Below are 13,723 nucleotides of genomic sequence, written 5' to 3'. Positions count from 1 at the left end.
TGTTCACAAGCAAGCAGACAGTAAAACCCCTGCAAACCATCATGCGTGATCTCCCGGGTTCTTTCCTTAGTATTTTAAAAACCTTTCGAGGATACTATTGTCGACGTTCATATGGAGGTATTTTTAATAAGTTTTTAGAGTTCAACTACGTCCATAGTTAAATGCAATTTGTTAAATTGCACGGTGTAATAGGGTAGCAAGCGTGTTTTATTGCAAAAATGTCTGACCTTGCAAGTAGCCCACTGGCTAACCAGTAACTGTGAAAGCGTTTAAGTTAGATCAACAATATGCTGGTCAGTTTGTCATCCAGCACAACTTACTTGATCGTCTACAAAATGTACTAACGTTAGTTGAAATGCAGTGTTTGGGGTTGCCTTTCATGTCTACAAGCGACAGCTTTAAACTGCATCGTACCGATTAAACTACACCAGTTGACGGCTAGCACCAAATTTATTTCATCTAACAAACTGAATATGCACGACCACGTATGTCATGCAGTTTGACAGTTATCTTTTAAGACCATTCGCGCGATCGTCGCTTATAGCTAAAATGTTATATTTTCACGGTTATAGAATATAAACGTGTTGAGCGATCTGTGCTGGTTCTGCCGTTGGTCTACAAATATCTAAAAAGCAAATGTCTGATTTTTAATGTAATGTTTTAGGGTTTTTATAATGATTTCATTAAACTATTTTATTCGTTTATTTTTGTTCATCTCCTAATGACTTCATATTTCCTTGGTGCTTGCTTCGGTTTATAGCAACGCCTGTCTCTTGTAACGGTGGGGAAACGTCTATGGTTAATTGGAGACCATAACAAATTGTTCTAACATCAAAAGGAAAGAAAAAAAAAAAGTTGCGTTTCCATGACTTTCCAAACTGTATGCGTGTCTTTCATATGAGGAAAATAGAAGATATTTGAGAAAGGTCTGTTGTTTCTTCTCTTTTTTTTTTCCTTTTTTTTTTTTTTCTTTTTTTTTGTCCATCCAGAGGAAGTCACCCAAACTTTTACCAGCATTCTTCAAAATGAAATATCTTCTTTTGTGTTCTGCAGAGGAAATGCATACAGGTGTGGAACAATGACGTAAAACACACGTGTAATCTTATAATTGTACATTACAAAATGAAAAATGAAAATATTAAAAACTTTGCTAGATTTAGAATGTTAATATTTGCGGTTATGTGTCATCACATGCGTCTGAAAAGGATCCATGAATTCTGTTGAGAAATTTGTTGCTAAGTGTTCCAACATAACTTTGTCATTTGATCCTCAAAAAAGTTAACACGTTACCACCCTAATACAGAACGCATACCGCACAGACATCCATTTTTTAATATAAAGCTACCTGTAATCATACTAGAGTTTACCTTTTCAAGGAAACTTTGAATTATAAGAATTAACAAAGTTTTCAAAGTGTTTTATTTACTATACAACAACAGACTAGGCTGCATTTCCCAAAAGCATTGTAAGGCCAAGTATATCATAATGACAACTGGTGCCAGTGGTTTCAATGATCTACTTAGAGTTGCAGTGTTTTTGGGGAATGCTACTCAATTCAACTAGGAAATAGTCATACCTCAGAACACCAATAAATCTGTGAATCATCAAAACAATTTTCAAAAAAATATATATTTATACAGAAAGCAATTTAATTTGAAACTTAAATTACCTCTGATGTAACTGACTCATTTTTGTAAGTCATGCAAAGTTTTGGAATGCACTTTTTGTCCATGAAGATTTTGAGTTCCTAAGTGTCTATGGTGCCCTGTTGGCCTGTATAACCAGTACAAAATTCAAAAAGTATTTATTACTTACACTAGATAATGTTGCATAAATATTACACCATCACTTCAAAAGTATTATACTGAGTAAGATGTCTGAGTAATACTGAAAATATTAAATTGCAGCAACACATCCCCATTTGCCCTTCAGATGAGGCTCATGTTTATAACCATAATCTTAGGGGGTAAACTCATTTAAAGTAATGCAATCATCTGGTTTAGCCAGGTATCTGTCAAACAGAGCACATCTATGTTATGGTATGTGTATGATTAGATGATTTACAAACAGTGCTTTTCTAGAAAATGATCTAATATCCAGCAAATCAAGCTTTATCATTTTTATCTCTATTCTTTTTTTATTTGTTGAACATCAATTAAATAATTACCCTTAAATGGGTTCAGGAGTTTTTTGTATTTACTAGTTTGGGGAACAGACAGTCTCTGCTAAAAAAGACAATAGTGTCATTATTCATTAGTCAGTTCAGTGTTGATTCAACTCGGGTCATCGGGTCAATAACTGTGTAAAGTTCTACAATTATGAAATGAGTTCAATTCAGCTATAAGCATGTCTGCAGAAAACAGTGATGCCAAATCAGTAATATTACTGAATATTAAGTGTCCCCAACTAAGCAAGCCAAATGGTAACTGACCAACATCTTATTTTGAAGATGAGACAGATACCTTTTTTGTGTGTGTCAAGAAGACGTCTGGGTCATTGTTTAACCAAAATCAAAAACTAAAATAAGAAATGATGATGTGGACCATTAAGATTTTTTTGTGTAGTGTCATTATTTTCCTGACAAGAAAAATAAGAAATTAAAAAAATACATTAGCTCAATTTTGAAAAAAGTTGAAAAACACCGGAGAGGAAGATTATCATTAATGCATTACAGTAACTGGAAAGTAATGCAAATTATTTAGAAAAATTAAAATCATTAAAAAAAAAAAAAAAACATCCAGACACATTACAGTAATGACATTTGGAGGATATACTAATTGTTATGAAAATTATTTTACTATGTAAAAAAATTAATTGTCTTAAAATGTGCTTTATTTTCTTTCTACAAAATATATGTTTTTTCCCCCTTCTTTTGATTTTGGTTTGAAATGTAATCTGTTACAACCTGTAACACTTTAGGGCATACAACGTACCCTCAACAGCAAGTAGGTTTCTGAGAAGTTTAAGCTTCATGTCAATGACAACAGTAAAGTTGCAGGCATGATAGTTAATGACAGGACTATGGATTTAGAGTATTTGAGTCTGTTAACTATGATCACTGTCTCAAGATTTGTTCAACTTCAGAGTCATCTCTCTCTCTCTCTCTCTCTCTCTCTCTCTCTCTCTCTCTCTCCTGTACTCAGTACTCACCGGACAGCAGTACACAAGCTCAGACTCAAAGCAGTACGATGGAAGGTTGTATCCAAGCCACATCCCAACAAGCTCTGTCCAAAAGGCTATTTTGGCTGTAGGTTCTGGAGTGGCTGCCCTAAAGAATCCCTACAGACATGGTGAGGCTGTAATAACCCTGCATGATGTCAACCTATAGTGATGACTGCATATCAGGCTTCTTGATAACTCTTTCTGTAAAGAACAGCTAGTCAGTTTCTTTTTCAGTCTTGGTAGGTGGAAAGTCCACAGTTTTTTGGTGAAATCAATACTACAAAAACAACACTTTGTCATTAATTTTCATTAATTTTCTGGGTACCCTGAGTCTTGAACCAGAAATGCTACACTGATGTTAGCAATTGAGACACCACCAGACCCAGATGTAATCTGCAGATCTTTCTGAGGGAAAACCTGCAGAATCCATTCTGTGGAATGGATTTAAATATGGTAGAATGGGGAGACATTTTATTGGTACCTATACTGAATGTACATTCAAAGTGACAATATACAAATTTAATATACAAACACAAGAGATGGGTAATGTGTAGAACATTGTGTATGACGGATATTCCAATTCTGTGGAAATTTGTGACGCTTTCTGTGGATAAGCATATTGTTGGCAGTAAGCATGCCATTTATGTAACCAAACATCACTCCCCAATAGCCTTTGAAAAGGTTGAAAGGTGTTTTTTGTGGATGGTATTTCCTAAATCATGTGAACTGGAATTCTTACTGTAATCCCCATGATTCAATACTTGCATGTATATTAACATATTTTACCAAAACAGATATGGTTGCTGTGCTCGGGGAAACCACAGGGCACCAGGCCCTGATCAAGTTAAGAAATCGGATGAAAAATGACTCTGAAGGTTGCACTATTCTTGTGTATGTATCATTTGTTTTCTTTGACTACTGTTAAAACTGTTTATGGCACATTATCATCATCCATAATGGACATCAAATCTCCTTGGTAATCCATACTACTTTAATACTGTACCTTTATGTTCAAATTTTGTCTCTAGAGAGCGTCCAAGGATCCGCTTATCTACATTAGACCTCACACAAATGTCAGCTTTGCCAGATGGGACTTTAGGAAGAGAGTATCTCCGTTTTTTAGAAAAAAATGTAAGACAAATGAAAAAAACACACATTATCATGTAACATTTGCGAATAGGACAAATTAACCATTGTCATCTCACCTTTTTTCAGAGAGTCACCCCTGACTCCAGGGCTGATGTGAAGTTTGTTGACAATGAAGAGCTAGCGTATGTCATGCAACGATATCGTGAAGTCCACGACCTGTTGCATACCTTGCTTGGTATGCCCACCAATATGCTTGGTGAGAGTTTTGTACCATAACACAAAACATGTCCACTTTTACAGGTGTTTAGAGATTTAATCTATTGTATGCGTCCAGAACTATCCCTTAGAAGTTTTAGGTAAGTTCAGGTTTTAGGCTTTTGGTTTTATGTAAATAAAATGCTGTATCGGAGCTGTTTTGCCACTGAGGTACATTGAGCTCCCTAGATCATCATCAATAAATTCTCTTTTTGTGATCTTTACCATCCATTAGCCATATTCCAGGGTGACAGCCAGTACACAACACAAATGCTGGAAGCTTCAAGTAATAGAATGAGTTTTTCATCTTTTGAAAGATTTCGTTATTCTTTACCCACAGGTGAGGTTGCTGTGAAATGGTTTGAAGCTGCACAGACTGGCCTGCCCATGTGTGTTCTTGGGGCAACGCTTGGACCCCTCCGATTGTCTGTCAGGTGAGTTCAATGTTCTGAGTTCATTACAAATTTTCTAGCTGTGTGGACAGCAACTGTTCATGTTGTCAATTATTAATATTAATAAAAGTAATAATTATTAACATAAGTGCTTTAATTATTAACATAAGCCCTCCAGAATTGTTTGTCCTATAGTGTGTTACTGTCAAAGCGATTAACATTATTGGGAGTCAACATTATTGTCTGTGGAAACTGACCAAAAGTTAGAGGTCTGAAGTGCTTTTTTCTCTGTAGAGATCTCTGAAGAGATTTTTTCCCCCCAAAATTAAAATTTTGTCATGAATTACTCATGTCGTTGCAAAGATTTTCGTTCATCTTCGAAACACAAATGAAGATATTTTGGTAACACTTTACAATAAGGTTTCATTAGTTAACATTAGTTAACTACTTTAGTTAACATTAACTAAGAGTAAACAATGCTTGTATTTTTAACATTAAGAAAGATCAATAAATAGTGTAACAAATGTATTGCTCATTGTTAGTTCATGTTAGTTAGAGCACATCAAATATGGTAAACAAAAGTCAACTGTACTGCTTGACACGCGAGAATAAACCTCACTGGTTCTCACACTTCATTAAACCACTTGATTCATAAGGGTTTCTTTTGCGATCTTTTGATGAACATCTGAAGACCAGAGTTATGGGTAAATAGACTTTCAATGGAAGGACAGAAATCTCTTAAGGCCCCCATATACTTCAAACAAAGTTCTTTTTCGTTCTTCGTTTAGGAAGAGTTCAAAATGCGTTACCAGCGATATACTGTAATTGAACATCTGACGCTGCCCACACTGCTGAGTGCGACGGTTAGATGAATATGTAAATACATGCTGTATACTTTTTTCTCAGTAATAAAATAAACAACAAAAATGAAAAAACTGCAAGCATTTTTATAGAAAGCATAAGAAAAGCATCTGATCATAAGAACATTGGTATGTTAGCACGAGCTCTGCAAGTTAGCACTCCAGTCACTTTTATTTTTATAGCACTTCATTCAATAGATTGCTTAAAAGCAAGCAGCTTTACAGTATCAAACATGGAAAAACGGTGTCAATGCCTCATTTTATCAGAAGCACAACTTCATTTTGTACTATAAGGTGGCTATCCAGTGTGTTCATATTTTCACCCGCGGAGATCTTACTTCAACAAACTCTACAAACGAAATGAGTCAGAGAACAGTTCCACGAGAATGAAGGCGGAGCCTCAGCACACACCTCCTATTGCGTTATCGTCATGGACCAATGGTAGTACGAAGGTGTTTTGCAGCTGGAGTGACCTTTCCTGAAAGTTCGCTTTGGCAAGCCGTTTCGAACTTCCAAAAAGAACACAAAACAAACTTTGTTTTGGCCTGATTTTGTTCGAAATGATGTCACATCGGTTCGTTCTTCAATTTCTTTTGAAGTATATCTGGGCCTTTAGATTTAATTAAAAATATATTCATTTGTGTTCTAAAGATAAACCAAAGTTTTAAGGGTTTGGAACGACATGAGGGTGAGTAATTGGTAACAGATTTTTATTTATTTATTTATTTTAGGTAAACTAACTCTATAAGTTGTAATGAAACCACAAAAATTCCTTTATGTAGATGTACAACCAATAACAAATTAAAATCAGATAAATGTATTCAAATAGCACAGTGATCATTAGGGCCCGAGCACCGATGGTGTGAGGACCCTATTGGAATTGCTCCGTTTATTTGGATTGATTTTGAAGTGAAATTATTAATTGAAAGGTTGTAAAAGGTTATTGTAAAATAACAGAAATACAGTAAATCTGCTGAAATTTTCCGTGATTACAACCAACATTTGTCCTCGCTGAGTATTTCCCATTCTTATGTCCATGTGTCATTATGGTTTAGCTCATGTTTCATTATGGTCATTTTGAAAGGTTTCATTATGATGACTTCCTAGCACTTTACTGGCTCTGATGTCACCACAAGGAAATTACATACATCCTACTGTTAATTTCCTGCTTCCTCCTAATGCAGGAAATTATGTCTGTAAACCAATTTAGAAGATGACTTTTCCAAAGTCCCTTAGAAAGATATTTCTGTATCTGGGCAATTAATTATGATGGTTATTTTATTACATTAATTTGATTTTAATTAGATTTTAAGGTATCATTGCATTTGTTTAAAAGGTAATGTCCCATGGAAATATTTAATGTTTGGCATGAAAATAAGAACTTTCAATCATATTTCACAATCATATTTCGCCCCAAAATCATAATTTTAATGACATATAAGCACATTTACTGTAATGCAAGAAATGTTTAAATTTTGATAGTATTTGTTCTATTGCCTTTAACTTGTTTTAATAAAAAAGCATGTTACAGTAATGAATAAATGTGTCAAATTTGATATTTTTTGGAGTCAGTCATCTACAGTTGCTGGTTCAGTCTCTGGGACCTTGGGCTCTGCGCAGTGGCAGTCGTGCCCGATGTGTTCTGAGCATCTTTTATGAACGGCGCTGGGAGCAGAACCTCGATGAACTCAGACACCAGCTGAACATTGAGCCACCCCCTCTCAATCTGATCCCATCCAGCAAGAATACTTCTTCAAACTCATAGTACGGTAACCTGTCTAACTGAAATAACTGATGGAAATTTTAGCTTGTAGTAGAACCCCACAAGGAACCTACATACATCCCATTGTTAACAACGATTCTTTTCCTTCTTCCTCCTACAAGAGGAAATGATGCCTAAAAATAAATGTCACGTAACGAGAAAATACTATGGCAAGCATAGTGAATTAATTAGATCATTCAGGAAGAAGATGTAGGAAGTTATTCTGTGTAATACTGATGTTTAATAAAAAAATTTAAACATCTATTTATTATAAGGTATTAATACAAACCCCATTTCCAGAAAAGTTGGGACATTTTATAAAACACAGTCTGTGATTTGTTAATTCTCTTGAACCTTTTTTTTAACTGACAAAAGTACAAAGAAATAATTTCCAATGTTTTCGCTGACCAATGGTGTGATGGTGTGAGGATCCTATTGTAATCGCTCAGTCAATTATTCTTCTTCTCCAAAATGAATCACATTTTTGAGGACCTAAATATGCTCAAACTCATGAAACTTTGCTCACGCATCAGAAGTGGTGAAAATTTACATCTGATATGGGTTTAAGAATTAAGTGTGGCAAAATGGCATGATAGCGCCACCAACAAAATTTCAATTAAGTGCCCTTCGCGCTACGTTTCACGTACAAGTATGAAATTCAGTAGACACATGTAACCAATACCTACAAAAAAGTCCTTGGGTGTAAAATCTGTAAATCCAACAGAAAGTGAGATATTTTGAGTTTTCTCCGCAAAATTTTAGCAGTTTTTGCTATTTCCAGATGTATTTTAACGAACTCCTCCTAGAGATTTTATCAGATAAACATCAAATTTGGTCAGTCTAATCTAAAGGCCTTTTCGACGTTAAATTGCAAAGATCTAGAGTTTTCGCTGAAGGGCATGTCCGTGGCGACCTGACAAAATCTGGTGATTCGCCATGAAATAGGAAGTTGTTGTAACTCGGGCATACAATGTCTGATCTGCCCCAAACTTCACATGTTTTATGAGTCATGACCTGAAGAGATCTATATGGCAATATTCAGTAACAGTCATAGCGCCACCTGCTGGCAACAGGAAATGCCATGCTTTGCACTGTAATTCACTCCCACAAACACATTTAAATATGCCATGAAGTACCAAACATGCTAGAAACACATTAAATCATGCAACACTTGGCTAAGTGCTAAAGTATGCAATTAACGCCACGAAAAAAGAAGTTGTTGTAACTCAGGCATACAATGTCCCATCTGCCCCAAACTTCACATGTTTGATAAGAGTCCTGACCTGAATATATCTACATCCTCGCTACCTGTTGGCAGCAGGAAGTGTGGCACGTCGAAATGACTTTGCCATATTTCTCCTCTATTTACTCGCTTACATGCCTGTCGCCCACTATTCACTGTTTTCCTAAGGCCCCAGGTGAAAAAAAGTACATTTCTATAATATACTTAAAGTGCTTTATTTTCATGCACTAATTTTGTACTTAATATGCTAAAAATTAATCTTTAATACTTCTTAAGATCATCTTAAGAACATCTAAGTGTATTCAACTGTGCTATTTTGAGACAGCATGAAATATGAACTAAAATGTGCTTTTAATATACTATCTTTGTATTTAAAAAATATATTTAGCTACCACTTGTAGTACACTATGGGTTCAAATGTACTATAAGTGGTATCTAATTTTTTTTTTTTTAAATACAGAGATAGTATATTATTAGTATATTTTAGTTCTTATTTCATGGTGTCTCAAAATAGCACAGTTGAGTACACTTAGATGTTCTTAAGATTATCTTAAGAAGTACTAAAGAAGAATTGTTAGTATATTAAGTACAAAATTAATGCACAAAAATAGAGCACTTTAAGTACATTATAGAAATGTACTTTTTTTTCACCTGGGGCTACCAGGTGCGAGGGCCCTTTCATCGCTACTTGCAGCTTTAGTTGTATTTTATAAATATAAACAAATTTTGATGGCTGCAGCATACTCCAAAAAATTTGGGACTGAGGCAAAATAAAAGTGAAAAGATTATATAATAAACAGGTTTTTTTAAACAGTCCACAATTAGCAGATGAATTGGTAATAGGTGAGGGTATCGTGTTTGGGTGTAAAAGCTTCTCAGTCTTTGGAAGCAAAGATGAGTCATGGCACACCACTTTGTGCCAAATGTCATGAGAGAATTGTCAAACAATTCAAAAATCACATTTCTCAATGCAAGATTGCAAAGAATTCATGTCTTTAACCATCTACCATGCATAATATTGTAAAAAGATTCAGGGAATCCAGTGAAATATTAGTCCGTGTAGGGCAAGGCTGGAGACCTCCGCTGAAATTGTATGACCTTTGAGCACTCAGATGGCACTGCATGAGAAACCATCATGCTGCTGTGTTAAATATAGCCACATGTGCTCAGGAGTGCTTTGGAAAACCTTTGTCACTTAACAGTCTGAAGCTGCATCAAGAAATGCAACTCGAATCTCTGTTACGCAAGGAGAAATCTATACATCTGTTCAATGCAGAGTTGCTGCAGAGCTCTCTGGGCCTGAGATTCAGCTGTTCTGTTTTTGGAAAAATGAGTTCTCAGTTCATCCAGACTTTCATCAGCGACAGGTGCAAAAGCAAACATCTGTCATGGTATGGAGATGCATCAGTGCAAAAAGCATGGGTGGCTTGCATATGTGTGAAGGAATCTTTGACGTGGAGGTGTATATTGGGATTGTACAGAAACATATACTGCTATCAAGATGACATCTTTCCTGAGAAGCCAGACAATGCCAGGCCTCATCCTGCACATGCTACAACAGAGTGGTTTCTAGACACTGTACACCGTAGAGTGGATGTAACTGACTGTCTGTCTGCAGTCCAGATCTGTTTCTTATTGAAAATGTATGGCTTATCATGAAAAGAAGAATCAGACAACAATGACCACAGACTGTTGAGTATCAGGGGAGATTCCACTTGCAAAATTGCAACAATTAGTATCCTCAATTCCCAAATGTTTAAAAATTATAATTAAAAGGAAAGGTGATGTGTCACAGTGAAAAACATGCCTTTTGTCCCAACTTTTTTGGAGTGTGTTGCAGCCATCAAAATCAAAATTTGTTTATATTTACAAAATACAATAAAGTTGTTCAGTGAAAACATTGAAAAACTTTTCTTTGTACTTTCTTTGTGTGCCAGTTAAATAAATGTTGAAGAGAATTAACAAATCACAGATTCTTGATTTTATTGCATTTTACAAAATGTCTTGACACCCATCTTTTCTGGAAATTGGATTTGTATTAATATTCTATTAGCACTGGCCACTTGGTCTTTTTACTTTGGAGTTTAACCAGTACATGTGGCATCTTTAATTTTTACTCAATACAATGCTCTGTTTAATTTTGTATTTTGGTAACTTGTATATTTTAATTTTTGTCTCATATTATTTTACTCTCATTAATTTCTCTATATTCTACTGAGTTTTCTTTTGCATCTATTTCAAATGTGCTGCAGCATGAGTGAAGTCTGTTCTCAGATTGTGAACCAGAAAAAAAAGAATATTGTCCTCTGCTTCCCTCTAGTGTCTTAATCTGAAGGTGCCTGCTGGGCAGTGTTATGGTAAATAGTTATCTATCTGCTGCAAAGCTGCAATATGCTTGGTTTTTTATGCTGTAGTCATAAAGTTCCTGGAATGTGACAGAGACCTGCAGTATTTGTGCTGGGAATTTCAAGACTTTTTGTTTGGCACAATTAACAGTTTCACGATAGAAAATGTAAATATTACATTGAAATTACATAATAGCTTATTATATGCATTGTGTCTACATTGTTAAACAACAAAAGTTACTATATTTTAATTTATTATTTTTAATTTATCAATCTATTACTATTACTATATAAATTAATTAATTTATTAATTTATTTTGCACTTTGCCTGCTTACAAAAAAAAAAAAAAAAAAAAAAATCGATGTGTTCCCCAATTGTCTGAAATTGGCTGTACATGCTTTTCTTTTCTTTTCTTTTCTTTTCTTTTCTTTTCTTTTCTTTTCTTTTCTTCTTATCATGTGTTTCCCTTCCTGTGTATTTTTTAAATGCCCAGTTTATACACAGCAGAATTGTTTTTTGAAAATGGTTTTAAACTGACTTAAAAAATGTCATCTTGCCTTTATGAGCTTCAATACCCTTGTGCCAAATCATTAATCCGTGTATTCTCTATATACCATGTCTCCTGAAGGGTTGTGGGAGTGCTGGAGCTTATCCTGGCATCTTGAACCAAAGGCATGAAAACATTCTGTGGAAGAGTGTTCAGTGCATCACAGAACTTTCTACACCATGTGTGTTGTATTGTCTTCGGAACATAAAAGAATACATTTATTAGACTTTGGCTATTGAGTTCCAAAACTGACAACAAAGTACCATGGACCATACAACTCATGCGCAATATATGTGTTCTGAAGACATGTGTTCTGAAGACATGCAACAACACAACATTGTGTTGTTATTTGATGAAAATCTTCTCCTCTACTGTAGCTGAACAGTCATACTTGTTTGGAATGGAGTACATTTAGACTTTTTTACATTAAAAAAAATTCAAAATTCCTGAAAAGTTGTACTCATTTAACATTCTGTTCTGTTTCATTTCAAACAATTCTATAACTTACTTTAAACAATTTAAAGTTGTATATGCAATTATGGATGTAACTGATTGAACACTCAAGGTATAAAATTATCCTATAATTGCAGCTTTTGAATGGAGAAATAGCTGTAGATAATGATAACGGCAAATTATTAGTGTTTTTCCTTTTCTACAGGGAGAAATTCTGAAGACGTAATCAGAGATCAAGTTTTTAGTTGTTTAAGACAGTGATAAGAAGTATACAGAAAAGTATATAAAATACATTACTGTTCTGATTTGAAATCATGTAATTCCTTTACCGAAGTGTCTGTTTACACCAAGTGCAAATAGACACTCCACCTAACTCTGACTCTGCCCGCCATTATCGGATTGAGAAAATTACAAAAGAAATCCCAATGACAGCAGTATCAGTGGTGTGATGAGTAAGATGGGTGTCTTTAGCTTTTGACGCGACGCACCCTAGTTTGAATCCAGCTTTTTTCCAAACTCATTCTCCCTTTTCCCATCGCATATCAGCTCGGAGTAGCGTTTATTTTAAATTAATTAAGAAAGTATGTAGAGAAGGAGCACCATCCATTTATTTTTATTTAAAGATTGTTGAGCTTCACAAAATAGAAAGTGGCTATAAGAAAATAGCTAAAGCATTGAAAATCCCCATTTCCACTATCAGGGCAATAGTTAAGAAGTTCCAATTAACTAAAGATGTTACAAATCTGCCTGGAAGTGGACATGTGTCTAAATTGTCCTAACGCGCGGTGAGGAGGAGAGTTTGAGTGGCCAAAGACTCTCGAAGGATCACAGTTGGAGAATTGCAAAGATTAGTTGAGTCTTGAGTCTCAGAAAGCGTAAAAAAAATAAATAAAAAATCAAACAGCACCTACATCCTCACAAGTTGTTTGGGAGGTTTTTAAGAAAAATCCTGTGCTCTCATCCAAAAACAATCTCCAGCATATTCAGTTGTCAGACAAGACTGGAACTTCAAACGGGACCAGCTTCTATGGTCAGATGAAACTAAAAAAGCTTTTTGGCAGCAAACCCACCAGATGGATTTGGTACACACACGGTTAAATACTGCTGGATCTTTAATGTTGTGGATATATTTTTCTGCTGGAAGTCCTGGACATCTTATATGGTATCATGGATTCTACTAAATATCAACAGATAAAAAATCAAAACCTGACCGCTTCTGCTAGAAATCCAATAATGGGTCGTGGTTTGATCTTCCATCAGGACAATGATTCAAAACAAACATCAAAACCAACACAAAAATGTGTCACTGAGCACAAAATGAAGCTTCTGCCATGGTCTTCCCAGTCCCCTGACCTGAACCCTAAAGAAAATGAGTGGAGTGAACTGAAGAGAAAAAGCACCAACATGTAGCTGGGAATCTGAAGGATCTGGAGAGATTCTGCATGAAGGAATGGTCTCTGATCTCTTGTCAGGTGTTCTCCAAACTCATTAGGCATTATAGAAGAAGAGTTAGAGCTGTTTTCTTGGCAAAAGGAGGTTGCAAAAACTATTGAATAAAAGGGTGCCAATAATTGTGGCCAAAGTGTTTTGGATATAAACATTTATTTCATAAAG

The 13,723-nt window shown here is 35.2% G+C and overlaps 2 protein-coding genes across 6 annotated transcripts in view; one reads left to right on the top strand and one right to left on the bottom strand.

The window, feature by feature from the left end:
- The window catches only part of traf2b (Tnf receptor-associated factor 2b), a 33,921-nt gene extending 32,156 nt beyond the window's left edge, over positions 1–1,765 (bottom strand). For both annotated transcript variants that reach the window (XM_067406456.1, XM_067406457.1), the window contains exon 1: positions 1,670–1,765. In XM_067406456.1, coding sequence (XP_067262557.1) covers positions 1,670–1,732 — 63 coding nt within the window. In that variant the 5' untranslated portion in view covers positions 1,733–1,765. The remainder of the gene's footprint in view (positions 1–1,669) is intronic.
- coq4 (coenzyme Q4 homolog (S. cerevisiae)) lies at positions 4–12,056 on the top strand. 4 transcript variants are annotated; one of them, XM_067406461.1, is made up of 10 exons: positions 21–117; positions 990–1,068; positions 3,144–3,290; positions 3,957–4,053; positions 4,191–4,293; positions 4,378–4,507; positions 4,847–4,940; positions 7,331–7,522; positions 11,084–11,120; positions 11,738–12,056. In XM_067406461.1, the coding sequence occupies exons 1-9, from the start codon at positions 112–114 to the stop codon at positions 11,094–11,096; spliced, it is 861 nt and encodes a 286-aa protein (XP_067262562.1). In that variant the 5' UTR covers positions 21–111; the 3' UTR covers positions 11,097–11,120; positions 11,738–12,056. The 4 variants fall into 4 exon arrangements, with proteins under 4 accessions (XP_067262563.1, XP_067262562.1, XP_067262564.1 ...); XM_067406463.1 differs by lacking the exon at positions 11,084–11,120; XM_067406460.1 differs by having other exon boundaries at positions 11,084–12,056.
- The last annotated feature ends 1,667 nt before the right edge of the window (positions 12,057–13,723 follow it).

This window comes from Chanodichthys erythropterus, chromosome 13, assembly GCF_024489055.1.
Source record: "Chanodichthys erythropterus isolate Z2021 chromosome 13, ASM2448905v1, whole genome shotgun sequence".
Taxonomy (NCBI): Eukaryota; Metazoa; Chordata; class Actinopteri; order Cypriniformes; family Xenocyprididae; genus Chanodichthys; species Chanodichthys erythropterus.
The sequence above is the reverse complement of the archived record's forward strand: the minus strand, read 5'-3'. Positions and strand labels throughout refer to the sequence as shown.